Source organism: Toxotes jaculatrix, chromosome 11 (genome assembly GCF_017976425.1).
Source record: "Toxotes jaculatrix isolate fToxJac2 chromosome 11, fToxJac2.pri, whole genome shotgun sequence".
In the NCBI taxonomy this organism is placed as follows: Eukaryota; Metazoa; Chordata; class Actinopteri; family Toxotidae; genus Toxotes; species Toxotes jaculatrix.
Window position 1 is genome coordinate 23,727,506 of NC_054404.1, and position 27,187 is coordinate 23,754,692.

Below are 27,187 nucleotides of genomic sequence, written 5' to 3' on the forward strand. Positions count from 1 at the left end.
GACTGCAGGGTCACTGTTGCTCACACTTTTGATAGAAAACAATTGCAGGATTAAATTTACAGTTTTTCACACACAGAACAGGAATACATTTACCACAATATGGGGTGTGAGAAGTGACAACATTGTGCAGACCTCAGTATCCGGTGCACTGGACTCACAATAGTGGCAACTGATAGAGACGGCTGACATGAAACTGATGTTTCAACACTGTGTCGAGATCTTGAAGAACAGGTGTTTCACAACACTAAACAAAGCCTCTGTGTTCACCATCATGATATAATGATACCATACATAGTGCTACAGCTGGTGCAACTGTCAAAGTACCTGAAAGATCCATTTTTACCAAGAACACACGACCCTTAAAAAATATATATTGTTGCTTGATTTCTTTAATGTTAATTTCATTACCTTAATAACCTATAGTTTTTTTTTATAGGTAGAAGCCTAAAAATGCAAGCTCAGACAGCTGTCAGACAGTTCTAAATGAAAACACACAAAAAAACTCATTTTAATGTCTCTGATAGCTGTTGCCTTATTAATTAGCTGTTACTGAGAGTTGAACTTCTAAAGACGTAAAGTTTACTAATGGACAGATTCATGCTGACTCACTCATTCTGCCAAATATTGACCTTTGCTAATTTATGTGTATACTCTAATAATCATTAATTGATGTTTGTGACACTTTTGGTTGTTGTTTGTTCAGAGCAATCAACCAGCTCGGTTGATTGCTCTGATACTTCCAGTGAAATCCTTGACCGGCGCTGTAAACTCTCCCTGAAGGCCAAACGCATGTACTCAGCTGAAGTGTCAACAGGAACTATGATCTGTGCCAGAGTGGTGCTTTGTCCACTATCGTGTGCCGAGTTCATCTGGATCTGCAGGTTGTAATACCGCTGATTATTCCTGTTTATCGGTTCCTGCAGGTCAATTCGAAGATTTCCCTCCTCTGATGTAATCAAGTTGGACCTGGCCCAGTCGCCCAAGCCCTGGTTGTCCCATTGGTTAATTAAACTTAGCGCTTCTTTGCGTAACCTATTGCTGGGTTCTGCTATGGCATTGTGATCTAATTCTGCTGTGAAAACAGTCACTCTCTTCTTTTTGTTTTCCTCCTTGGTACAGATCACATTTGAATAATTAGGCTGTCGTTTCCTGCGCAGTGGCACGGAATAAACACACTCTCCAGCAGTGATCACTCCACAGTAATCCCAGTCATCGTTGTATGTTGTGTAACACCAGTTATAACTATAGCCATGGTTCCCACACGTGTGATCTGAGCGACAAGGTTCACCTTTGCAGGTGAAGTCAGGTAGAGGGGAGCAGTAGCTCCAACTACTTTCAGCATGGCACCAGAAGTAATCCCCAGACGTATGATACTGACAGTCACCAATGCAGTCTTTCAGATATATGGTTGTATGAATCATTGCCTTTTCCTCCACTGGTGCACAGTAGCCCCAGCTTCCTTGCTTCAAATTACACCAGTAGTAACTGTTTCCATGTTTGTCACAGGGATGATCTTCACGACAGGCGTAGCCTTTGTAGTCCACATTCTGTTTTGGTGAACAGTAATCATAACCCCGAGGGGAATGGCACCAGTAGTAGTCTAAACTTCGCTGTTCACAGCTATCAGTACATGGCACACCATAGGTGGAAGTGTAATGTTTGGAGCTCTCTACCACATCTCCACAGTATCCCCAAGTTGATCCTGTTCTACACCAGTAGTAGTCTTTGCCGTGCAGGTCACAACAATCAAGGCACTCATTTCCCTTGTAGTCCATATTCCTCTTTGGTGAGCAGTACTCTAATTTTTCTGTGCCATCTGACGCATGAACTGTGCACTGATACGACTGAGGAAAGCCTTGAAGCTCACATTTACCCACACATCGTAGCCCATGGTGGCTGTAGTACGTTTTTCCACAGGTGGCACATGGTAAGAAGCAGAATATGAGAGTGAGTAACAGTATGGGGAGTCTCCTTTGAGACGCCATTTCAGCTCTGCACCTGAGAGAGAAGGAGAGGAAGAAAGAGAACGACAGGAAGCAGAAAGTCTTTACAATCATACATGAGTAATTAAAGTAGCAACAACAACAGCAAACTTGTGTCAACTCTTGAAAAGTGTTTTAAGGAATTTATCAAAGGATTTAATTTAGAATGTTTTTCGTCTAATATTGTTGTTAACGGTGGGATGCACTGGTCCTCGTAACATTTCTATTATTTTTGTCCTCTGTCAGTGTTGTTGCACTGCATGTTTCATTCTCAAGTCACAGATTAAGACACATTTATGTTCACAAAACCTAGCAAACTCATCAGTGTGTAGATAAGCACAAACAACAGAGGGACACTGAACAGCCAAAGTTCTAGTTTTAATACTGCAACACCAGGTTTATCCACAGCTCATAAGTGATGTTAGCTTTGCTCACACTCTGCTTAAATTTTGCACTAAAAAACTAAGACTGCAAAGATAGACCTGAACTTTCAGCAGTATAAGACTTTACACACAGGAAGCATAATGTACAAACTTCCAACTTTAAACTTTAGAGTTTGCATTAAAGTTTGCACTAATGACAACTTCCCCTTTTACATGTGAATAAACTTTAAAGTTTACTCACATGTAAAATGTTCATGTCATGTAAAATTCAGATTTCACCTGAATTTGTCAAGGACGAAGCCAGAACACACTGAAATGCAGGTACAGTGAAGATACTTTCATAACAAAAGCTTTACAAGCAGATGAGATGACAAAGTTGACAGACTCTCACAATGAACATTATTACTTCTCTGTAATTACATCTGAACGGCCTGTTAATAAACTAAAGTAAATCTAACCCATCACCTCTGATGTGGAAATGTCAAACATACAGCGTTCCATCATGTTAGCTTCATACAACAACACAGTCACCTACTGTACCTCATAATATTTCTAAAAGAAGTGAATTCTGCCACCGTCAAATAGTTTGTGTTCCTTCATAAATCTGCATTCATGTATCAACTTAGAGGTAATAAAAAAACAGCTTACCGTCTGTTGAATTGTCGCGAAGTCTGTTATGTGACACTGATGTTCTATATATACACCTTTTGTTTGTCTCAAAATCTTGGACTGAACCATTTTGGAGGACTTTCAATTGGACTGTAAATACAAAATAGATCGGTCAATGTTTCTGTTTGCTTGAGTCTACATTCACCTCGATTAAACTTTATTTTCATCACAGGCCACATAAACCAGGCCCAGTGTCAGAGCATGCACACAGTACAAAGCAATTCAGCTCTTAACAGAGTGGAATTTAACTGACTTCATTTAAACATTCATTAGACATCAGGAGGAAGAAATATAGAATTTAAAAGTAAAAACCTGGGGTAAAGGTTTCCATGTCACACAAGCTGAAGCTCTGCTGCAGGACAGGACTACACAGTGGAATCTGAGGGCTGGAGTTAGCTGTTACACTGAAGAACATACCAATCAGTGGAGTGACACATATATAAACAGACCAAACCATTGTGAGCAGATATAATTATCATTTGTGCAGTGAGAGAATGAGCACAGATAGAGGAATATCTCTCTGCTCTCTTATAGTTCTACCTTTCCATCTGTCTTTGTCTGACTTTTTGATTGTTTGCCCCATCCTGATTGGTTTCACCTGTTGCACATTACCCCTGTGTATTTAAGTCTTGTTGTTCCCCCTGTTCCTTAGTCAGTTTGTCTGTGTCCATAATCCTGAATCTTCTTATAGTCAATCTCAAAAAAGCCAAAACAAATTAAAAACCCTAAAACCAAAAACAGTCCAAATGAAAAAAATCACAACTGAAGTCTGTCCTCAACCGACCTCAGCCTCCTGCAGCAGACAGACATTTGTAATCGGCCGGTCCAGGCAGCTGGTCTGTGTTTTAATCATAGACTGTATAAGACATGGACGTAGCACCCGTGACGTCACCCATTGGTTTCGGGGAGTCGGTTTTGTGACCAAACCACAGGCATTTGAGCTGCGCCATATTGGATTTTAGTGGGAGTGTACCATATGTGGCGAGGGGCACTAAGGGGAGGATTTAAATCACCGACAACACCACCTGGGGACTCGCACCCCAGGAAATTCCTAGCATAAACTTCTTAGTAAATGTACAAGACACACAGTGTACCTAAAATAGTGCGGGGGTACAGCACAACATCCTCAATCCCTACATTAACAATGGGGATGTAAACAGTACCTCTGTTTGCATCAACCAGTGCCGGGGAGGCAAGGAGACCAGCGGGCAAACCTTTGCTCAGGGGCTCAAACAAGGCATCTACTAGATGTTGGGAACAGGTGGCGGCTACAATTTTCAGGGTACCCCCTGGGACTCTGCACTCTCCCTTCACTCTCACACAGCCTGAGCGATCGGGAGGTGCAGTAGCTTGGACCTGGTGACAGTACTGGAGAGCCTGGTGAATTAGGGCCGGTGCCTGCAACACAGAGGGTAAGTTAAAGAGAGCAGGACCATGCTGTACAAACAACTGCCAATAACACTCTTTGATAATGTTCATGCCTACGACACCAGGAACTGTAGGAGCACTGTGTGGGGAATCTTTGACCACTAAAATTCCACGTTTGGAAACAACCTTTCCACAAAGCTGCACATCCAACTCAAAATAGCCTACATATGGTATTGCTAGCCCATTAGCAGCACTTAGCCTCAACCAATTGCAAGGGCCCAAGGGCCCTAAGGTTCAAAATGCTGCGCAAAGAAACTCTCAGTGATGGTTGACACCATGGACCCAGTGTCAACCAAACAGGGAACCCCAACCCCTTCCATCATTACAGTGATATGTGGGCAAGCTGCAACCAGATTTTCAGGACTTTCACTAACAGAATCTGAGCCTGAAGAGCCCCCACCTGAACCTTGGCTCAGCAGTTCAGGGGGTGAAAGTTTCCCTGTGCTGGAGGGCATGGCCTCACATTGGAGCTTGTGGGCACATTTGTTAAAGCTGGCTGTGGAGCTACATACCTGCCATTACACTCCCTAGCAAAATGCCCGGGCTGCTGGCATCTCCTACATATGACAGGTTGCTGGTGCCGCTGACGGTGAGGTCTAGGAGCAATGGCTAGGGCAGCCAGACTAAGCTGATTCAGCTGCTCTTGCTGGTTCCTGAGAATTTCCTTTAGCTCACCTATCTCAGAGTTAAAGGAGGCATTGCTTGCTCTGCTGTGGCTGGACTGGTTACCATGAACAGTGTGCTGAAAACCAAATACAGAAGGGACAGAGTGACTTCTACCCCGGCCACCCCCTGGCATTCCTTCGTGTTCCCACCTAATGGCCTCACTGCGAACCTCTACCAAAGTAGCAGCAGGGTGACCCTGTACAAATTGCTTAAGTTCTCGGCGTAGGGAACAGTCAGACACATGTTCAACAAATTGATCTCTGAGTAACACATCCTTATTTAGTAAAATGTGAGGGGCCTTTCTGACAACTTTGTTCATCAAACACATCAATGCATGGGAAAATTCTTGCAATGTTTCCACCTCTTGTTGTTTTCTTGAAAAGAACTCTTCCCGCAAAGACACATATGACCTAGTACTGGTGCTGTGCAATATGGGAAAAAAATTATATCCCGATATAGGTAATTTTATATCCCGATAACGATATATATCCCGATATAGAATTTCTTCTTAAAATTATATATATCCACACAAGAATGCAAATTTATCTTATCTTTTCTCCTTTTCTTTTATTAAACAGTTTTAAAGATTGAAACAATGAAATCTTTTTGTTTCTGTTTTCTTATTGGTCAATTAAAAAACTATAATAAAATTAATTAAAATTAAAATGTAATATATTAAATGAACAAATATCATTCAGAAATATCTGATGGTGTAATGAGTTTTCAAGTAATGCAATAAAGTGCAAAGAAATAAAGTACAGTAACAGACCCACTCAGATACAATATTCAGTTTTCAAGTAGTGCAATAAAGTGCAACATAAAGTGCTAGTAACATTCAAGTATGCCTACCATTTAACAAACAGGCCTGGTGCTATTAAATGAACGGTTTCAGAGGTGCTTTTCTTTTCGTCAGTTTTAGGTTTCGTGCTTTGCTGCATTTTTTGACTCTCCGTGTACTGTTCAGCATGCCTTGTCTTCAAATGATAGAAGAGATTAGTAGTGTTCGAGTCGTGAGTAGCGACCTCTTGGTGGCATATTTTACATATCACCTTGTTTTGGTCGATGTCTGTCTTTTAATATCCAAACCAAAACCAAACAGCGGAGTTCCTTTTTCCTCGTTTGGGGACCAATTCCTCCTCTGTTGGTTCGACGTTTGTTATGCACTCCATCCCTCCGACCATGCTACCACTAGCGGAATCCATAACTAGGCTGAGATAGCTCTCATGCAAATGGAAAACAGTGAGCAGTCAGCCCGCATGGTCAACAATCAGCCGTAAAGGAGTTTGTGTCGTAAAATGGTGCCGGAAGCGGCAACGCAGCTGCAGTTACATTATCTGAGCAAGTACAGCCCATACACGTTAAAATTACGATAAAAACGATAGAGGACTGTATCGTACGATAGACATTTTTCTATCGTTTAACGATATATATCGTACTATCGCACAGCACTACCTAGTACATCCATAAAGTTCCTGCAAAATGTCTAGGATTTTATCTGGATCATCCCTTTCCTCCCGCGACCGGTATTTAATCTCTTCCCTGGCTTCACCCTCTAAATGATCATAAATAAAAAGTGCTTTTTCAGCTGATCAGCTAAACCAGTCCTACCTCTAAAAATTGGACACTTCCTGTCTCTGGGAAGATAAATCAGTCTCTCAGTTTGTGGGACATGGACTGATGGGTGTCCAGGCGCAGAGCTGGTCGATGCAGTGCTGGTCCCAGGCTGGTTGTCCTCCCGTTCCTGGCACATACGACGATTCTCAGCTTGCAGCTGTGTAACCAAGTCTCTTAGCTGGGCTTGAAATTCAGAGATCCATCTAGGACCTACTGCTGTTTGGCCCCACCAACAAACTACTGATATTGGTTCTAGAAACACAATTAATACTATTAATGGCTAAAAAAAAAAAAAAAAAAAAAAAAAAAAAAAAAAAAAAAAAAGAGTAAAGGACCAACTGGGCTACAAAACAAAAATAACTACACATCTCTGCTCTACAGAATCCTGCCGACAACGCCTGAATGTGGCGAGGGGCACTAAAGGGAGGATTTAAATCACCGACAACGCCACCTGGGGACTCGCACCCCAGGAAATTCCTAGCATAAACTTCTTAGTAAATGTACAAGACACACAGGTACGTTACTGAGGCAGAGACGTGAGTTAAAAAATTTATGAATGTATTTAATAATCACAAAAAAACAAAGAAAGACTGGAACTGATGAGAACTGCTGAAAAAGAAAGAAAGAGGTGAAAAGAATACCGGCAACTGAATGAAATAGTTAAAATGTATTTTATTATGTTTTATATACTAAAAAAAGGAGGAAGGCCTCAACAATCGAGTTAAAAGAACAATATATTTAAGATTTTAAAATTCAAGTTAAAAACACTAGCAGAGGCCATATGCAGAAAGGCAGACTACACAAAGGAGTGCCAGGAGTGCTACCACTACTCACCCTTGGTGCAGCAAATCAAACTCACGGCAACCTCACAGCAAATGGTGCAGTCTACAGTGTCCCTGTATATTAACGCACGTGAAATTCAGTGAAGGGCCCTCACCACAGGTGCCTAGCCTCTCCACAGTAGCACTCCACCTAGAAAGAAAAGAATCTCAAAACAAAATTTAATCGCAAGCAAATGAACAATGATGGTAAAGCAAATACAACCCAATAAACAATAATCAGCCAAGCAAAAATACAAGATAACCCAGTTGGCCAGGAGCAAATTCAAACAAAAGAAATCAATAAGAAAATAACTAAAGGAACTGAAGCCTAAATTCAAGGCAAAAGTCAAAAACAAAAGGTCAAACTAAATCTACCAGCCAAAACTAAATGTAAAAGTTAATCTAAACAAGTAGACAAAGGTTAAACTAAGGTCCAACAAAGGCAAACTAAGGGCAAACTAAGGGGTAAACTAAAGGGGCAAAGTAAGGGGCAAACAAAGGGGCAACTAAAGACGACTAAGGGGCAAATGAAGGGGCAAAACAGCAATAGTGCAGGTGAACCTAAAAGAAAGGGGAAGAAACACCATTAACCAAGTTCACACTGCTTATTTAAAAAGTATTAAAAAAAGAACAATCACAGGCCAACTCACCACAGGGTGTTAAAAGCTATTATCAAACCCCTCACAAGCAATGCAGCACCTGGACAGCCACAGCAGGAACAGAGCAGGAGGCAAAGAGAGAGACAAAAGATCACAGGTGTCTTATATAACTTGTTCCTGATTAGGAGGAGTTAGGAGGGACTGGCTCAAGGCTGCACTCAGCAGCTCCACCTAGAGTAGGGGAGGATTCCCCACCACACATATTTGGCAGAGAAGCGGTTACTCTACGGGTCAGCCGGCCGAGAACCTGCCCACTTAGCTTGGAGCAATATTTAATATTTACCGGCTTTCACTGCTGCTTCCATCCACAATCCACTTACAGTTACAGCAGCACACAAACAACAGCAGCCGCTTACTGACGGAGCTGCTCTGTTCATGCAATGTTGGACTTTTTAAACAGAAAAATTAAGACGAAATTTGTAGCCTAGTATTCCCACAATAAACGGACTCTGAGAGCACGGAACACACTGCAAAAGCGTTCCTAACATTAGCTGCTCCGGTCCTCTATCGGTATCAGCAGCGACCATAAATCGGCAATGAAGTCATAAGCCAGCGGCAAAATATTATAATACATGCTAATTAGTGCAAACAGCCAGGTAAATTAGTGAGAAATCAACTTACAGAAAAAACTGCAACACAGACTCTTTCGACGGTCCGTTTGTACAGTGTACACTACAACATGCCATATTATCAGAAAAACCTATCCGAACATTGGCAAACACGGACACTGCAGCCCCTGTCAAACGCTGGAGGTAGCCGGAGGCCTCTGGATGTAGCCGCCTAGCCCAGCCGATGCTTTAGCAAAGAGCTAACTGCCAGTGCCTGTCTATGGAGCTGTCACTCAATGTAACCACGCCCTAATTTATGTAAGAATTTTAAGCCTAAATTACACTAAAACGGTTCTGGTACAAAAAAATTCACCCCCTCTCAGTGTTCACGGAGGTAGAAACTATCAATAGAGACCAAAAACAAAAAATGTACCAGGCTGTAAATATGTTTTTTTAGGCTGTAAAGTTGGCTATTTTAACATGGGGGTCAATGGAGAATTGCTCACCAGCCCCCAGCGACAGCTGAGGAACTGCAGCTTTTTGAATGCGGAAGTGATCCTCACTGCTGAAACCTACAACTCCCCCCTTGGTTTTAATCCGCACCTGTCGAACAAATCCTCTTTGGTCTGGAAAGGTTTGTATCACTCGCCCCATTGGCTAAGTGTTCCTCTTCATACCTGAACTGATCTCTGACACTCCTGTAGTTGAGGTAGGTATTCCTTGACCCATCTTTTCCAAAATAAGTCAGACATGTATTACACCTGTTTCCAGATGTGCATACACGTCTGTTGGTTGGAACACTCCAGGTGAATGCTTCCAGGTCACTTGGATCCATGGAAGCCTTGGTGATATGACAGCTATTGATGATAGCTTCAATCTCACAAAGTACTGTGTGAAGACCCTCTTCATCCAGGTTTTGTAACTTAAAAGTTGAATTTAGGTGCACAGACCTTATTAGCTTCTCCTGTGATCCTCCATGATGCGAGCCAGCAGGTGGATTAAAGCTCCATTTAATTCCCTTCTGCAGCATGACATCATTGATGTCATCTGATTTTATGCACCATTCCACACCCAGCACTCTCTCCACAGGTAATGAATCCAACTCCATATTCAACCGTTCCATGCCTCTTGCTCTGTGATTTTCAGGAATGGCTTCCAGCACTCCAGACCTGTTGCTCATCCACTTTGTGAGGGTAAATCCTCCCTTGGAGCACAGAGAGACCAACTCCTGGTAAAGTGACACTGCTTCCTCCTCCATGGCCACTGACCCAAGACAATCTACATAAAAACAATGTAATAATTTGTCCACTGTTTCTTCACTGTAGTGATGTCCGTAGTCCTGTGCACAACTTCTGAGGGCAAAGTTAGCAGAACTAGGAGATGTGCCCCAAATAGATGCACCTTCATCCGGTACTCAGCAGGTTGTTGTTCCATATTCCCTTTGGCCACCAGAGGAACCTCAGCAGGTCTGTGTCATCAGGGGGCACCCGTACCTAGCGAAACATGGACTGGATGTCAGCCATGATCACTACTGGTTCTTTCCTAAACCAGGTCACTACTCCAGTCAGAGAACTAGTAAGATCAGGGCTCTGTAGGAGCTGAGCATTCAGTGATGTTCTTTAATAGATTGCTCCACAGTCAAATACGATCCTGATCTTTCCTTTGGTGGGATGGTAAACTCCATGGTATGGTATATACCATACCTTTCCATCCCCAATCTAGCTCCTCTTCAGGCACCTTCTCTGCATATCCTTTAACCAGAAGCTCATTCATAAAGCAGTTCAAGTAAATTATCCTCCTCCAAAGCAGCAACCTCCAGTCCTGATATGATGTTGCTGCTCACAACTTTCTCCTGCCCCATGGTCCAAAGGAGAATCTGCCCCTTCCTCCCTATGAGGTGAAGCTTGTGCATCAGGCTCTCAGTACAAAAACCCACAGTGCTCCCTTGGTCCAAAAAAGCATATGTAGTGATAATTTTGTTTTGTTTATTAGATTTTACTTGGACCGGAACGATGGGCAGTGCTCCAGTCCTCCACACCAAATGCATATTTTCCTTCCTGTTCAATTTCCTTCTCCTTCTTTACAGACTGATGTTTGTTCTCCACACGGCCGACAGTGATTGCAAAGCTGGTTCCTCTGTTTCCAGATCGAAGCTGTGACTTAGATTTGATCACAGTTTTATTTCCACTTACTGGCAGAGAGTCTTGTATGTTTCCAAACAGGATCTGTCAGCATTTTCACTAAATTAATGTAAATAAATTTCACTCTCCGGTTATATCTTTCCTGCGCCTGGCTCCTCCATCTGTTTCTGAGTTTGTATGGCAGATTCTTAATGATGCTTAACATGTTGGAAGGCATGTCCAAATCATGAAGATATTGCACATCATCCATGGCATTACAGCAGCCTCTATGGAAGAGGCTGAAGTCCTGCAGGGCCTTTACATCCTCTGTTTTAATTGGACGCCACAGAAGGGTTTTGTCCATATAAGCGGAGGCAACCTTTTGTTCGTTTTTGCCCTCAAATATCCTTGTTCTGCATTGATATGTTGACAGCTCCTCACAAGTTTTTTGGCTTGACCTCTTGTATGTTGTTCCAGGAAATATAAACGATCACAGTCATCTGTTGTAGTCCTCTCGATCCATTTTCAAAGGCTCTGATAAAAGTGTGATATTTTAATGTATTTAATGGATCAAAAATTGGAATCTCTGTTTTTGGTAGAGCTGAAAGACATTACTGTTGCATCAGCACTGCTGTTATTTCATTTTGTTTGCTCATTATACCAAGAACTAGTGATGGGTCCGGCAACACCGATGCGTCGGCGCATACGTCGAGCTCATAGAGCAAAACCCGTGTTGGTGTGCGTATTGCTGTAAGAAAGTCACGTGACCGATACAGGAACTGTTAGGAACTGACACTGATGCGCCAAACTGTGTTTATGAGGAAGCGCATGTCAACGAGATGCATATGCCAAAAGAATCTCTGATCTTTAGCGGTTCAAATTCATCAAGAATTATGCAATAAACCTTCGTAAAAAAGAAAAAGAAAAAAAAGAAAAATCCCAGTCCACAAGTATCCTCATTCACAACGCGTTCACTTAGATTTCCACGTTACGATACATGTTCACATTATTTATTGGCTGTATCTAAAAATATCAATGATATTTTAAATTTAAATGAAGATATGAAATAATACAATGTAAAATACAATGACTTAAATTATATTATTGTATATACTAGGTCATCAAATCAGTGTCAGTAGTCTGTCAGCCAGGTTGCCTGTAGGGATTTTTAAGGTCCAGCAGGTGTCAGTATTCAGTGACACAGTATCAATACAGTTTGGCAATGTGTCGAAATGCTTCATGACGCCTCATCTACCCATCACTACCAAGAACATGATTTTTGGCTTCCAAATCCACAGACACATTTGTGTTGAATTCATGTTGTTTGTATGGATACTGTGTATTTGTTTCACTCTGTTCAGGTACTGATGGAATAAATTCATCTGCACTAACATTGAGTGGTTGTTTAACTTTTCTTGACAAGTAAGAGTTCATTCCATCTGAAACCGTAGATGTCCTCTTTCCACTCATAGTACTACATAGTACTCAGTGTTTTGAGAATTTCGAGTTTTGCCATATTTCCTGCAATCTCAGCATCCAGTTGTAGCTTTTCTTTCCTTTTACGCAGCCGTTCCTCCTCTTCTTCCAGTTTTTCCTCCAATAATTTTTTCTTCATGGCTAAAGCTGCCAACTCAGCTTCAGCGTTTAAACGTGCAGATGAAGTTGAAGATTGTCGTGACTGAAATGTTTTATTGCTTAGAACATTTGAGATACTGTCACTTGGATTGATGTCATCCTTAATTACATCAGGACATTCATTTGTTCCATTTAATTCCACAGAGCATCTTACATTTTTATTTACATTTATTTTATTCATCAAGTTCTTTTGAGTGAGCTTGCTTTGCCTTCTTTTCCCAGACTCTTCTGCAGACTACGAGGTAGCACCATTTTTTTTCCAGTGAACCACAACATTTAAATACATCCACAGTGCGCAGTAAATCCAAGCAATTCCTTTCAACAAAGCAACATGATCATTTCCCATTGAAACATCATCAAAGCATCGCATGTTCAAGCCACAAAGTGCAGACTTCCTTCAAAGCACGGAACAAATATAGCGCAGCATCGCGCATCCGATCAGCATTCAAACATTAAAAGATCCCAAACGGAGACACTTCCGGCTTTAACGCAATCCAGATTCCTTATCACACACACATCCACAGGTAAGCTTACCTGTCCTCCATGAAATGACGTTAGGTGTGGCGCCTTTCATTTGAAACCGCTGCACTTACTTGGCGTCTTCCTGATTCCTTTGTGCGCTGATATTGCGATGACTTTCTTGAGAAAACGCCTTGTTTCTCGTTGACAAAATACTGCGACCAAAATTCAGCCTAAAGTCGCCTGAGAGGTAGAGACTGGGCCCTGTCTGTTTGTCTGACGCGCTATACTCCAAACAAAATACGCTGAGTCCGAGTTGCTCCTGTGATAGGTTTCCTTCATATAGACAAATGGTAAACAGCAGCTTTAGAATACACATGCCAGTCAGTGGAAACGTGTACACAGTATAAAGTATATGTAAACTAAATGAATGGAAAAAAAAAACATGCATAAAAGCCTCCTGCGTGCTGTCAACTAAAAGTGTGGCTACCCAGCTCCCCTCCCTCCTCCTACCTGAGCGCAGGTGAGTGAGTGCCTCTCTTTGTCACCTCCGACTATCACCGAATATACCCACGTGACCCAAACCTTGTGCATCACCATGGTGACCAAACAAAACCAATCGATAAAAGCAACTATCGCCAAAAAAGAATAATATGGCTCCCACAACTCGTATTTGAGCAACAGTTATACAGAAATGTAATGAAAGTACTACATAGTCGGGGTGTATCTGAATGGAATGAAGATCATTTCAAAGTACTACGTTTACAGACTGCAGAGACTGCAGGGTCACTGTTGCTCACACTTTTGATAGAAAACTATTGCAGGATGAAATTTACAGTTTTTCACACACACAACAGGAATACATTTACCACAGTATGGGGTGTGAGAAGTGACAACATTATGCAGACCTCAGTATCCGGTGCACTGGACTCACAATAGTGGCAACTGATAGAGACGGCTGACATGAAACTGATGTTTCAACACTGTGTCGAGATCTTGAAGAACAGGTGTTTCACAACACTAAACAAAGCCTCTGTGTTATTAATTTCATTACCTTAATAACCTATAGTTTTTCACATTGAGAAGCCTAAAAGTACAAGCTCAGACAGCTGTCAGACAGTTCTCAATGAAAACACACAAAAAACCACCTCATTTTAATGCCTCTTACAACAATGTAGATATACACACTCCTCCCAGGATTCAAACCTAAGTTGGCAGCAGGCCAGACAAAACACTGTTAGCTCCTTTAGTATAATTCCCAATTTGCTGCAATAGCATGTGGTTATAATTCATCAAGAGCCTACCCCCTTTTAATAAGCTCAAATGTTTTATTGTTTTTGATTTACATTTTTCACTTTTTTTTCTTTTTGCTTTCAGCTTTGGTAAAATTTCAACTGTTCCCTAAAGTAAAAACAGCAGCTGTTATCAAGACTAATACCGGTACCTGTATAACTTGATGATTCTCAGAGTTCTGATTTTTGTCCACTAACATTCAGACAAAGAAGAAGAACACAGGCTGATATTTTAGATACATTTTTACTTTGTCTCCAAAACTTGTTTATTGCATACACACCACATTTCTATTTTCATCTGTCTTTATCTTCACTTACAAAATACATTGATTCAAAGTACAATTACACCACGTTAAGCTGATCAACATGATTTTAGATAATGTGCTGTGTAAAAAGATCAAACATTTGTTGTTCATAGCTCAACATAAAATGACTGTAATTCCATTCTTATCTGAAGCTGTTCAGAAAACATTTCAATGCACAATGAACTGATGGCTGTTGCCTTATTAATTAGCTGTTACTGAGAGTTGAACTTCTAAAGACATAAAGTTTACTAATGGACGGCTTCATGCTGACTCACTCAATCATTCACAACATTGACATTTGCTAATTTATGTGTATGCTGTAATAATCATTAGCTACGTGTGTTTCAGTGACGTCTGCGACACTTTTGGTTGTTGTTTGAGGAGCTGGTTGATTGCTCTGATACTTCCAGTGTAATCCTCGCCCGGCGCTGTAAACTCTCCCTGAAGGCCAAACGCATATACTCAGCTGAAGTGTCAACAGGAACTATGATCTGTGCCAGAGTGGTGCTTTCTCTGCTACTGCGTGCCGAGTTAATCTGGATCTGCAGGTTGTAATACCGCTGATTATTCCTGTTTATCAGTCCCTGCAGGTCAAGTCGAAGATTTCCCTCCTCTGATCTAATCAAGTTGGACCTGGCCCGGTCGCCCAAGCCCTGGTTGTCCCATCGGTTAATTAAATTTATCGCTTCTTTGCGTAGCCTGTTGTTGGGTTCTGCTATGGCATTGTGATCTACTTCTGCTGTGAAAACAGTTACTCTCCTCTTGTTTTGGTCCTCCTTGGTACAGATCACGTTTGGGTTATTAGGCTGTCGTTTCCTGCGCTGTGGCACGGAATACACACACTCTCCAGCAGTGATCACTCCACAGTAATCCCAGTTGTCTGCTGTGAAACACCAGTTATAATTTTTGCCATGGTTCCCACACATGTGATCTGAGCGACAAGGTTCACCTTTGTAGGTGAAGTCAGGTAGAGGTGAGCAGTAGTCCCAGCTACCTTCAGCATTGCACCAGAAGTAATCCCCAGACGTATGATACTGACAATCATCAATGCAGTCTTTCAGATATTTGGTTGTATGAATCATTGCCCTTTCCTCCACTGGTGCACAGTAGCCCCAGCTTCCTTGTTGCAAATTACACCAGTAGTAACTGTTTCCATGTTTGTCACAGGGATGATCTTCACGACAGGCGTAGCCTTTGTAGTCCACATTCTGTTTTGGTGAACAGTAATCATAACCCTGAGAGGAATGGCACCAGTAGTAGTCTAAACTTCGCTGTTCACAGCTATCAGTACATGGCACACTGTAGGTGGAGGTGTAATGTTTGGAGCTCTCTACCACATCTCCACAGTATCCCCAACTTGACCCTGTTCTACACCAGTAGTAGTCATTACCGTGCAGGTCACAACAATCAAGGCACTCGTTTCCCCTGTAGTCCATATTCCTCTTTGGTGAGCAGTACTCTAATTTTTCTGTGCCATCTGATGCATGAACTGTGCACTGATACGACTGAGGAAAGCCTTGAAGCTCACATTCACTCACACATCGTAACCCATGGTGGCTGTAGTATTTTTTCCCCCAGGTGGCACATGGTAAGAAGCAGAATATGAGAGTGAGTAACAGTATGGGGAGTCTCCTTTGAGACGCCATTTCAGCTCTGCACCTGAGAGAGAAGGAAAGGAAGAAAGAGAAGAGAATGACAGGAAGCAGAAAGCCTTTACAATCATACATGAGTTATTAGTTAAAGTAGCAACAACAACAGCAAACTGCTGTCAACTCTTGAAAACTGTTTTTCTTCTAATATTGGACATTGTTGTTGACGGTGAGATGCACTGGTGTTCGTAGTATTTCTATTATTTTTGTCCTCTTTCAGTGTTGTTGCACAGCATGAGTGCGTTGTGTACAGCACCAGGGATGTTTTATTCTAAAGTCATAGATTAAGACACATTTATGTTCACAAAAACTAGCAAACTTATCAGTGTGTAGATAAGCACAAACAACAGAGGGACACTTAACAGCCAATGCTGTGTGTGTGTGTGTGTGTGTGTCCACAGCTCATAAGTGATGTTAGCGTTGCTCACACTCTGCTTAAACTTTGGCCTAAAAAACTGACACTGCAAACACAGAGCTGAACTTTCAGCATTATAAGACTTTACACACAGGAAGCACAATGTACAAACTTCCAACTTTAAACTTTAGAGTTTGCATTAAAGTTTGCACTTGTGAAATCCCTTTTATATGTCCATCATGTTAGCTTCATACAACATGTAAAAGGGATTTCACAAGTACAAACCTGAATTTGTCAAGGACGAATCCAGAAGACAGGGGAAGGAACCTGAATGCAGACACACTGAAATGCAGGTAGATACAGTGAAGATACTTTCATAACAAAAGCTTTACAAGCAGATGAGATGACAAAGTTGACAGGCATGAACACATGTAGGAAAAACACATGCAGGTAGCACAACAATTTATTTTATAATGTTTTTCTTCTAATATTGGACATTGCTGTTGACGGTGAGAGGCACTGGTCCTCATAATATTTCTATTATTTTTGTCCTCTGTCAGGTCAGCTCTACTTTTAGACTCCTCGATTCCAACTCCAGTACAATTGGACGTTTTTGTGTAACCCTACATACACCTCACACACACACCAGTTCTAGTTTTAATACTGCAACACCAGGTTTGTCCACAGCTCATAAGTGATGTTAGCTTTGCTCACACTCTGCTTAAACTTTGGCCTAAAAAACTGACACTGCAAACACATGCAGGTAGCACAAGGAAAAACCAAACAACACCAGGGAACACAACTTAGAACAAAACAGGCAAAGAGACAAGGAATGAAGGGAACACAGAGAGTTAGTGCACAAGGGAGGCAGCAGTAACTGGGAACAGGATCAGCATTTTGATTTTCATGTTTAATATTCTACAAATATCAAACTCTCACAATGAACATTATTACTTCTCTGTAATTACATCTGAACGGCCTGTTAATAAACTAAAGTAAATCTAACCCATCACCTCTGACGTGGAAATGTCAAACATACAGCGTTCCATCATGTTAGCTTCATACAACAGCACAGTCACCTACTGTACCTCATCATGATATTTCTAAAAGAAGTGAATTCTGCCACCGTCAAATAGTTTGTGTTCCTTCATAAATCTGTGTTCATGCATCTATAAGAGTCAGTTAATCTGTCCAATTCAATGACTTCTCTATTCAGAGGTAATAAAAAAACAGCTTACCGTCTGTTGAATTGTCTTTTAGTCTGTTATGTGACGCTGATGTTCTATATATATACCTTTTGTTTGTCTCAAAATCTTGGACTGAACCATTTTGGAGGACTTTCAATTGGACTGTAAATACAAAATAGATCGGTCAATGTTTCTGTTTGCTTGAGTCTACATTCACCTCGATTAAACTTTATTTTCATCACAGGCCACATAAACCAGGCCCAGTGTCAGAGCATGCACACAGTACAAAGCAATTCAGCTCTTAACAGAGTGGAATTTAATTGACTTCATTTAAACATTCATTAGACATCTGAAGGAAGAAATATAGAATTTAAAAATAAAAACCTGGGGTAAAGATTTCCATGTCACACAAGCTGAAGCTCTGCTGCAGGACAGGACTACACAGTGGTATCTGAGGGCTGGAGTTAGCTGTTACACTGAAGAACATACCAATCAGTGGAGTGACACATATATAAACAGACCAAACCATTGTGAGCAGATATAATTATCATTTGTGCAGTGAGAGAATGAGCACAGATAGAGGAATATCTCTCTGCTCTCATATAGTTCTACCTTTGCATCTGTCATATAAACACATTCATCCTGACAGCTGCATGAAGTGAAGGGTATTTTCTGACCCTGTCACATGACCATCACAGACAGCCCAGTCTTTGAGGGTCACATGAGGACAGAGGACAAATAGACATTACATAATATCTGATAAGTGACAGTTCCAGTCAGACCAGTCCCCCTGTGCTCGGAATTGACATGAAAGTTATATACATATGTTTTAGTAACCTGTTTTTATACTATAATAATTATTTACAAATGTAAATTATTGCACTGTACAGTTTGATCACACATCTAAACTGTGAAATACATAATAATAATGTGTAGTAAGTACAGAGTGTTGAGTGGTACTGGCTGCTCAAAGGATCCAGATCTGCCAATAAAGAATATTACACACCAACAGTAACTGTAATAGAAATAAACTGTTGCCCATCAAGTTGGAATAAAATATATTTGACCTCTTCTCATAAAATGATTGTGACAAAGTTTACATCTTCTGAAAACTTTATTGATCAGTCTCTTCCAAACACATTACTGATGTGCAGAAATAGGAATAAAAAGAGGAATGTGTCTGAAAACAAAATGATCCCAACTTCATGGGCAACAGTGTACAACTGTCATGATCAGCCCCTAAGGGTGCTGTTTTCTGAACTCTTCTTGGACTTGTGTTGAACCCTTTACTGGTCTCTGGTTTAGTTTAAGTTCTGTTAGTAGTTCCTGTTTTGTTGTTGAATGAAGTTATTCTTGTTTTTGTCACTTCAGTTTTGCTTGTGTATTTCCTGTTGTATTTTGAAGTCTTGTCCCCTGTTTACCTGGTCTAGTTCTACTTCCTGTCTCTGTCTGGCTTCCCTCCTTTTTTGCTTGTTTGCCCCAACCTGATTGGTTTCACCTGTTGCCCATTACCCCTGTGTATTTAAGTCTTGTTGTTCCCCCTGTTCCTTTGTCTGTGTCCATACTTGTGTTTGCACCTGCTGTTTTCTCTTTGTTCTTTCCTGTGGGGTTACCTGTTTCCACTGCTCATGTTCTCCTGGATCATCCTCTGCACTGTTTGCCTCAGTACAGACATTTGTATTTTCCTTGAGTTTAGCTCCTGAGCCTTTTCGTGTTTGGATGATATTTAGTTGCTCCAGTTTTCTTTCCTGGCCAAGAACTTAATACGTAAACTTAGTCACTGAGTTAAAATAAAGAGACTTTAAGTCATCCGTCCGTCTTGGGGTTTTTTGCATTTGGGTCCTCCCTTCCTCGTGTTCCTGGCTGCCCTGCTTGACAACAACAAAAAGATGAACATGATCAAACTGAATATGACTTACACCAGTCTAATGCTGTTCCTTCCTGATTCCTGTCTTCATAAGTGCTTCGATTTAGGGTTGTCATGACTGTGTTGTGCGATGAAAACATCTCCACAGAGCTGATTAAATAAACTCCTCATCACTTCAATGATGATGACAAACATTTTCAAAAGACTCGTATTTGAGCAACAGTTAGACAGAAATGTAATGAAAGTATTACATAGTCGGGGTGTATCTGAATGGAATGATTTTCATTTCAAAGTACTTTTTAAAGGCGCTGTTGTTTTTCTCATCAAGATCTGCATTTAGGTCTACGTACGTTTACAGACTGCAGAGACTGCAGGGTCACTGTTGCTCACATTTTTGATAGAAAACTATTGCAGGATGAAATTTACAGTTTTTTTACACACACAACAGAAATACATTCACCACAGTATGGGGTGTGAGAAGTGACAACATTATGCAGACCTCAGTATCCGGTGCACTGGACTCACAATAGTGGTAACTGATAGAGACGGCTGACATGAAACTGATGTTTCAACACTGTGTCGAGATCTTGAAGAACAGGTGTTTCACAACACTAAACAAAGCCTCTGTGTTCGACAGGTGGACTACGAGTCCAATCTCTTTTTGATTGACAAGGCTTGGAATAAACCACAGAAGTGCACATCTGTCTCAACCTAACTCCCACATAGTTTAAAAGTGACAGTAACGCATCTGCACCTCGTGGGTTTTGTGAGAGGTGAGAGATAGCAGAGATTTTGTGATAGCCATCATGATATAGTGATACCATACATAGTGCTACAGCTGGTGCAACTGTCAAAGTAAAAAGTAAAACGTTTTTACCAAGAACACACAGCCTGTTAAATTACTGGAACGGGAGGGCAGTCATTTTCCCCATTTATTTATTTTGGCAAAAAAAGCACTTATGCATGCCAGCAACCAGTATGCCACGTGAACAAGTTTTTTCAAAGGCAGGAGAAATTCTCTGTAAAAAAAAAAAATAAAGAACTAGGCTCAGTGGGTCCGCAGCAGAATAAATAATATTTTTGAATAAAAATCTTGTTAAAAGTGTATTATTGCTTGATATTTTTTAATGTTAATTTCATTATCTTAATAACCTATAGTTATTCACATTGAAAAGCCTAGAATAGAAAGCTCAAGCAGTTGTCAGACAGCTGTCAATAAAAACAACACACAAAAAAACTCATTTTAATGTCTCTTACAACAATGTAGATATACACACTCCTCCCAGGATTCAAACCTAAGTTGGCAGCAGGCCAGGCAAAACACTATTGGCTCCTTTAGTATAATTCCTAGTTTGCTCCAATAGCATGTGGTTATAATTCATCAACACTTATTTGAATTGTTGTTGAGGTTGTTTTAGATCAACATGTGATCACTAGGTGTCACTGTGGAGACGGGTTTCGAAGCCTCGACACAAATGCTTCAACTGTTTCAGTGTTTCATGAAGCCTCTCTCTGCCCACCACTAGAAACTGAAGGACCCTCCCCCCTAACCCTAACCAGATGTTAGACCACAATTCCTAGCCTGTACCTCTCTGAAAATGACGGTGGTGATCACAGTGCCTAGTTACATTTTAACCAATTTTAAAATCCCCATCAATCTCAAATGTTTTATTGTTTTTGATTTACATTTTTTTTTGTTTTTGCTTTCAGCTTTGGTAAAATTTTAACTGTTCCCTAAAGTAAAAACAGCAGCTGTTATCAAGACTAAGACCTGTACCTGTATAACTTGATGATTCTCAGAGTTCTGATTTTTGTCCACTAACATTCAGACAAAGAAGAAGAACAAAGGCTGATATTTGAGATACATTTTTACTTTGTCTCCAAAACTTGTTTATTGCATACACACCACATTTCTATTTTCATCTATATTTATCTTCACTTACCAAATACATTGATTCAAAGTACAATTACACCACGTTAAGCTGATCAACATGATTTTAGATAATGTGCTGTGTAAAAAGATCAAACATTTGTTGTTCATAGCTCAACATAAAATGACTGTAATTCCATTCTTATCTGAAGCTGTTCAGAAAACATTTCAATACACAATGAACTGATGGCTGTTGCCTTATTAATTAGCTGTTACTGAGAGTTGAACTTCTAAAGACATAAAGTTTACTAATGGACGGCTTCATGCTGACTCACTCATTCATTCACAACATTGACATTTGCTAATTTATGTGTATGCTCTAATAATCAATAGCTACGTGTGTTTCAGTGACGTCTGCGACACTTTTGGTTGTTGTTTGAGGAGCTGGTTGATTGCTCTGATACTTCCAGTGTAATCCTCGCCCGGCGCTGTAAACTCTCCCTGAAGGCCAAACGCATGTACTCAGCTGAAGTGTCAAGAGGAACTATGATCTGTGCCAGAGTGGTGCTTTGTCCGCTACTGCGTGCCGAGTTAATCTGGATCTGCAGGTTGTAATACCGCTGATTATTCCTGTTTATCAGTCCCTGCAGGTCAATTCGAAGATTTCCCTCCTCTGATATAATCAAGTTGGACCTGGCCCGGTCGCCCAAGCCCTGGTTGTTCCATCGGTTAATTAAATTTATTGCTTCTTTGCGTAGCCTGTTGCTGGGTTCTGCTATGGCATTGTGATTTACTTCTGCTGTGAAAACAGTTACTCTCCTCTTGTTTTGGTCCTCCTTGGTACAGATCACGTTTGGGTTATTAGGCTGTCGTTTCCTGCGCTGTGGCACGGAATAAACACACTCTCCAGCAGTGATCACTCCACAGTAATCCCAGTCATCGTTGTATGTTGTGAAACACCAGTTATAACTATAGCCATGGTTCCCACACATGTGATCTGAGCGACAAGGTTCACCTTTGTAGGTGAAGTCAGGTAGAGGGGAGCAGTAGCTCCAACTACTTTCAACATGGCACCAGAAGTAATCCCTAGACGTATGATACTGACAATCATCAATGCAGTCTTTCAGATATTTGGTTGTATGAATCATTGCCCTTTCCTCCACTGGTGCACAGTAGCCCCAGCTTCCTTGCTTCAAATTACACCAGTAGTAACTGTTTCCATGTTTGTCACAGGGATGATCTTGGCGACAGGCGCGGCCTTTGTAGTCCACATTCTGTTTTGGTGAACAGTAATCATAACCCTGAGGGGCATTGCACCAGTAGTAGTCTGAACTTCGCTGTTCACAGCTATCAGTACATGGCACACCATAGGTGGAGGTGTAATGTTTGGAGCTCTCTACCACATCTCCACAGTATCCCCAACTTGATCCTGTTCTACACCAGTAGTAGTCATTACCGTGCAGGTCACAACAATCAAGGCACTCGTTTCCCCTGTAGTCCATATTCCTCTTTGGTGAGCAGTACTCTAATTTTTCTGTGCCATCTGATGCATGAACTGTGCACTGATACGACTGAGGAAAGCCTTGAAGCTCACATTCACCCACACATCGTAGGCCATGGTGGCTGTAGTACGTTTTTCCACAGGTGGCACATGGTAAGAAGCAGAATATGAGAGTGAGTAACAGTATGGGGAGTCTCCTTTGAGACGCCATTTCAGCTCTGCACCTGAGAGAGAAGGAGAGGAAGAAAGAGAAGAGAATGACAGGAAGCAGAAAGTCTTTACAATCATACATGAGTTATTAGTTAAAGTAGCAACAACAACAGCAAACTTGTGTCAACTCTTGAAAACTGTTTTAAGGAATTTATCAAAGGATTTAATTCATAACGTTTTTCTTCTATTGGACATTGTTGTTGACGGTGAGATGCACTGGTCCTCATAATATTTCTGTTATTTTTGTCCTCTGTCAGGTCAGCTCTGCTCTTGGACTCCTCGATTCCAACTCCAGTACAATTGGACGTTTTTGTGTAACCCTACACACACCTCACCTCACACACCAGTTCTAGTTTTCATACTGCAACACCAGGTTTGTCCACAGCTCATAAGTGATGTTAGCTTTGCTCACACTCTGCTTAAACTTTGGCCTAAAAAACTGACACTGCAAACACATGCAGGTAGCACAAGGAAAAACCAAACAACACCAGGGAACACAACTTAGAACAAAACAGGCAAAGAGACAAGGAATGAAGGGAACACAGAAAGTTAGTGCACAAGTGAGGCAGCAGTAATTTCAATTTCAATTCAAATCATTTCAATCCAATTTTATTTATGTAGCTCCTTCCGCAATCAAAATTGTCTCAAAGTGCTTTACAGAGACCCAGAGCCTGACCCCAGAGCAAGCACATAAGGTGACAGTGGCAAGAAAAAACTCCCTTTTAACAGGAAGAAACCTTGAGCAGAACCTGGCTCAGATGGGGGGCTCTCCTGCTGATGGCCGGGCTGGGTGAAAGGAGGAAAAGGAGGAAGATAGGACAGCTAGGAATGGAGGAGAGGAGGAGAAGGACATGCAGCATATAGAACATGATACAAACAGGGTTAGCAGTGAACAATGTTAGAGAGCCAGCATTCAGATTACAGAACAGTTAGTGGATACTGTGTGCTCAGCAGATTACAGTTATGATAGGAAACAGAGCACAGAAGCAAGAAGCTGTCATGATTGGTAATTATTTACATTACAGTCTGCATAGAATATTAATCCAACATGTATCTGTAGCAGAGTGGAACATTAAACATAGTAACGTGTTAGAAATGGATCATTGTAGACAATAAACAGCAGCAGGTGGGTGGAACCAGGACCACAGACAGAGAACATGAAGCTCCGGAGCCAGAGGCACCTGCAGAAAGGTACAGAGAAAGAGAGACCAGAGAGAAACAAGCACTGGACTACGGGAGAGAGAGGACACAGAGTTAATGACATGTAATAAAGGCTAATAAATGTGAGAGTGGGTCTGAGGAGAGAAAGATAGAAGAGGTGAGCAGAGGATCATGGTTAGTCCCCCAGCAGTCGAGGCCTATAGCAGTATAACTAAGGGATGGTTCAGTTGCCTGAGCCCAACCTACTATGGGCTTTATCCTTAACTGTAACAGTGTCTATAGAAATAATTGTGACTAACTATAGGTTTAGTCATAATAACTAAAACTGTTGCTACAACTAATTATAAGCTTTGTCAAACAGAAAGGTTTTAAGCCTAATTTTAAAATTAGAGAGAGTGTCTGCTTCCCGAGCCCAAACTGGCAGTTGGTTCCACAGGAGAGGGGCCTGATATCTAAAGGCTCGGCCTCCCATTCTATTTTTAGATATTCTGGGAACCATAAGCAAACCTGCATTCTGGGAACAAAGCAACCTGTTGGGATGATATGGTACTATCAGCTCTTTGAGATATGAAGGAGCCTGGCCATTGAGAGCCTTATATGTAAGAAGAAGGATTTTAAAATCAATTCTGGATTTTACAGGAAGCCAATGAAGAGAAATTAATTGGGAACAGGATCAACATTTTGATTTCCATGTTTAATATTCTACAAATATCAAACTCTCACAATGAACAACAATACCTCAAATCTGAAAACATTTGCATCATTATTACTTCTCTGTAATTACATCTGAACGGTCTGTTAATAAACTAATAAACCTCTGACGTGGAAATGTCAAACATACAGTGTTCCATCATGTTAGCTTCATACAACAGCACAGTCTGTACACCTACTGTACCTCATCATGATATTTCTAAAAGAAGTGAATTCTCCCACCATCAAATAGTTTGTGTTGCTTCATAAATCTGTGTTCATGCATCTATAAGAGTCAGTTAATCTGTCCAGTTCAATGAGAGGTAATAAAAACAGCTTACCGTCTGTTGAATTGTCTTGAAGTTTGTTATGTGACGCTGATATATACACACGTTGTTTTTGTCTCAAAATCTTGGACTGAACCATTTTGGAGGACTTTCAATTGGACTGTAAATACAAAACACAGCGGTCAATGTTTCTGTTTGCTTGAGTCTACATGAACCTCGATTAAACTCTATTTTCATTGCAGGCCACATAAACCAGGCCCAGTGTCAGAGCATGCACACAGTACAAAGCAATTCAGCTCTTAACAGAGTGGAATTTAACTGACTTCATTTAAACATTCATTAGACATCTGAAGGAAGAAATATAGAATTTTAAAATAAAAACCTGGGGTAAAGGTTTCCATGTCACACAAGCTGAAGCTCTGCTGCAGGACAGGACTACACAGTGGCATCTGAGGGCTGGAGTTAGCTGTTACACTGAAGAACATACCCATCAGTGGAGTGAGACATATATAAACAGACCAAACCATTGTGAGCAGATATAATTATCATTTGTGCAGTGAGAGAATGAGCACAGATAGAGGAATATCTCTCTGCTCTCTTATAGTTCTACCTTTCCATCTGTCACATATACACATTCATCCTGACAGCTGCATGAAGTGAATGGTGTTTTCTGACCCTGTCACATGACCATCACAGACAGCCCAGTCTTTGAGGGTCACATGAGGACAGAGGACAAGTAAACAATACATGATATTTGACAAGCGACAGTTCCAGTCAGACCAGACCAGTCCCCCTGTGCTCGGAATTGACGTAAAAAAAAAAAAAAAGTAAATGCATGGAGAGTGTCACTGTTAGACCTTCCTATCCCTATCCCTAACCCTACTCAAGAAGGCTTCACCAGGTTACTCTTTTACCCACAGTTAGTGGGGCCCCTGTTTGGGCTCCATGTTAACTGGTTCTGATGGACTCCAGATTAACTACACTGTTCAAAGAATCTAACTCAAGTGTCAATGTGGGCACTGCCCAGGAGCCGAGACCACAGTCCAATTAAGTCCTGTTCCTACTGGCTTGAGTTACTAGAACTACAACTACGCTACCTCCTGATTTAGATTGTCAGGTTTTGTCAAGGGTTTAGGAGAATGAATACTGGAGGATTCTACTTCTTCTTCTACTTCTTCCCTCTTCTTTAACTGTGAAGTGAAGGCGTGTGTGTGTGTGTGTGTGTGTGTGTGTGTGTGTGTGTGTGTTTTTCAGCAGGTTCTTGACAGCAGCTAATGCACAAATGCTATTTCACTTATCTAAACAGTTATTTATTTAGTTTTCAGTATTTTATGTGCATAATTATTATTACATTTACAATACATTATGTCTATAAAGACTACAGTGTATGTATGTCTCCAGTCCATAATGTCACTAATGCATTAAATGCTTTCTCATCTACTAAATGACAAAATATTTAAAATAAATTATAGTCCTTATAATCAACTTTGGATGAAGCCAGGCCTCTAGCTGCTGCAACTTATTTTTCATTAACTGTTGCACAAGAAATCATTTAGAAATTATGTTTCTTTGTGTCCTGGTGTGCTGGAAATGAGTCCATTTTCTCCAGCTTTATTATTATTGTTATTTAAATTGAGTATTATTATTGAGGTATATAATAAGTTATATATAACTGAGGTTATATTAGACTTCAGTGTTTCCATTTCATGCTTCTTTATACTTTAACTGCATTTCAGGGGGAAATACTAGATTTACTCCACTACATTTGTAGCTGTAGCCTAGTTACCATGTTGCTCCAGACTTTACACATTAAACTTCTCATTAAAACC

General features: G+C 40.9%; 3 protein-coding genes across 3 annotated transcripts; all 3 read right to left on the minus strand.

The window, feature by feature from the left end:
* Positions 1 to 531: 531 nt before the first annotated feature.
* Positions 532 to 3,107, minus strand: LOC121189409. Its single transcript, XM_041049512.1, has 2 exons — positions 3,014 to 3,107; positions 532 to 1,998 (listed from the first exon to the last, which is right to left on the minus strand). The coding sequence occupies exon 2, from the start codon at positions 1,983 to 1,985 to the stop codon at positions 663 to 665; it is 1,323 nt and encodes a 440-aa protein (XP_040905446.1). The 5' UTR covers positions 1,986 to 1,998; positions 3,014 to 3,107; the 3' UTR covers positions 532 to 662.
* Positions 3,108 to 14,819: 11,712 nt separating this feature from the next.
* On the minus strand, positions 14,820 to 16,894 carry LOC121189413. The gene is made up of 2 exons (XM_041049517.1): positions 16,871 to 16,894; positions 14,820 to 16,240 (listed from the first exon to the last, which is right to left on the minus strand). Exon 2 carries the CDS (start codon positions 16,225 to 16,227, stop codon positions 14,926 to 14,928), a length of 1,302 nt encoding a protein of 433 aa, XP_040905451.1. The 5' UTR covers positions 16,228 to 16,240; positions 16,871 to 16,894; the 3' UTR covers positions 14,820 to 14,925.
* Positions 16,895 to 21,489: 4,595 nt separating this feature from the next.
* On the minus strand, positions 21,490 to 25,518 carry LOC121189410. The gene is made up of 2 exons (XM_041049513.1): positions 25,413 to 25,518; positions 21,490 to 23,234 (listed from the first exon to the last, which is right to left on the minus strand). The coding sequence occupies exon 2, from the start codon at positions 23,219 to 23,221 to the stop codon at positions 21,914 to 21,916; it is 1,308 nt and encodes a 435-aa protein (XP_040905447.1). The 5' UTR covers positions 23,222 to 23,234; positions 25,413 to 25,518; the 3' UTR covers positions 21,490 to 21,913.
* Between the last annotated feature and the right edge of the window lie 1,669 nt (positions 25,519 to 27,187).

Coding starts and splice junctions, on each gene's coding strand:
- LOC121189409 (XM_041049512.1), bottom strand. CDS start 1,985: ATGGCGTCTCAAAGGAGACTCCCCATACTGTTACTCACTCTCATATTC.
- LOC121189413 (XM_041049517.1), bottom strand. CDS start 16,227: ATGGCGTCTCAAAGGAGACTCCCCATACTGTTACTCACTCTCATATTC.
- LOC121189410 (XM_041049513.1), bottom strand. CDS start 23,221: ATGGCGTCTCAAAGGAGACTCCCCATACTGTTACTCACTCTCATATTC.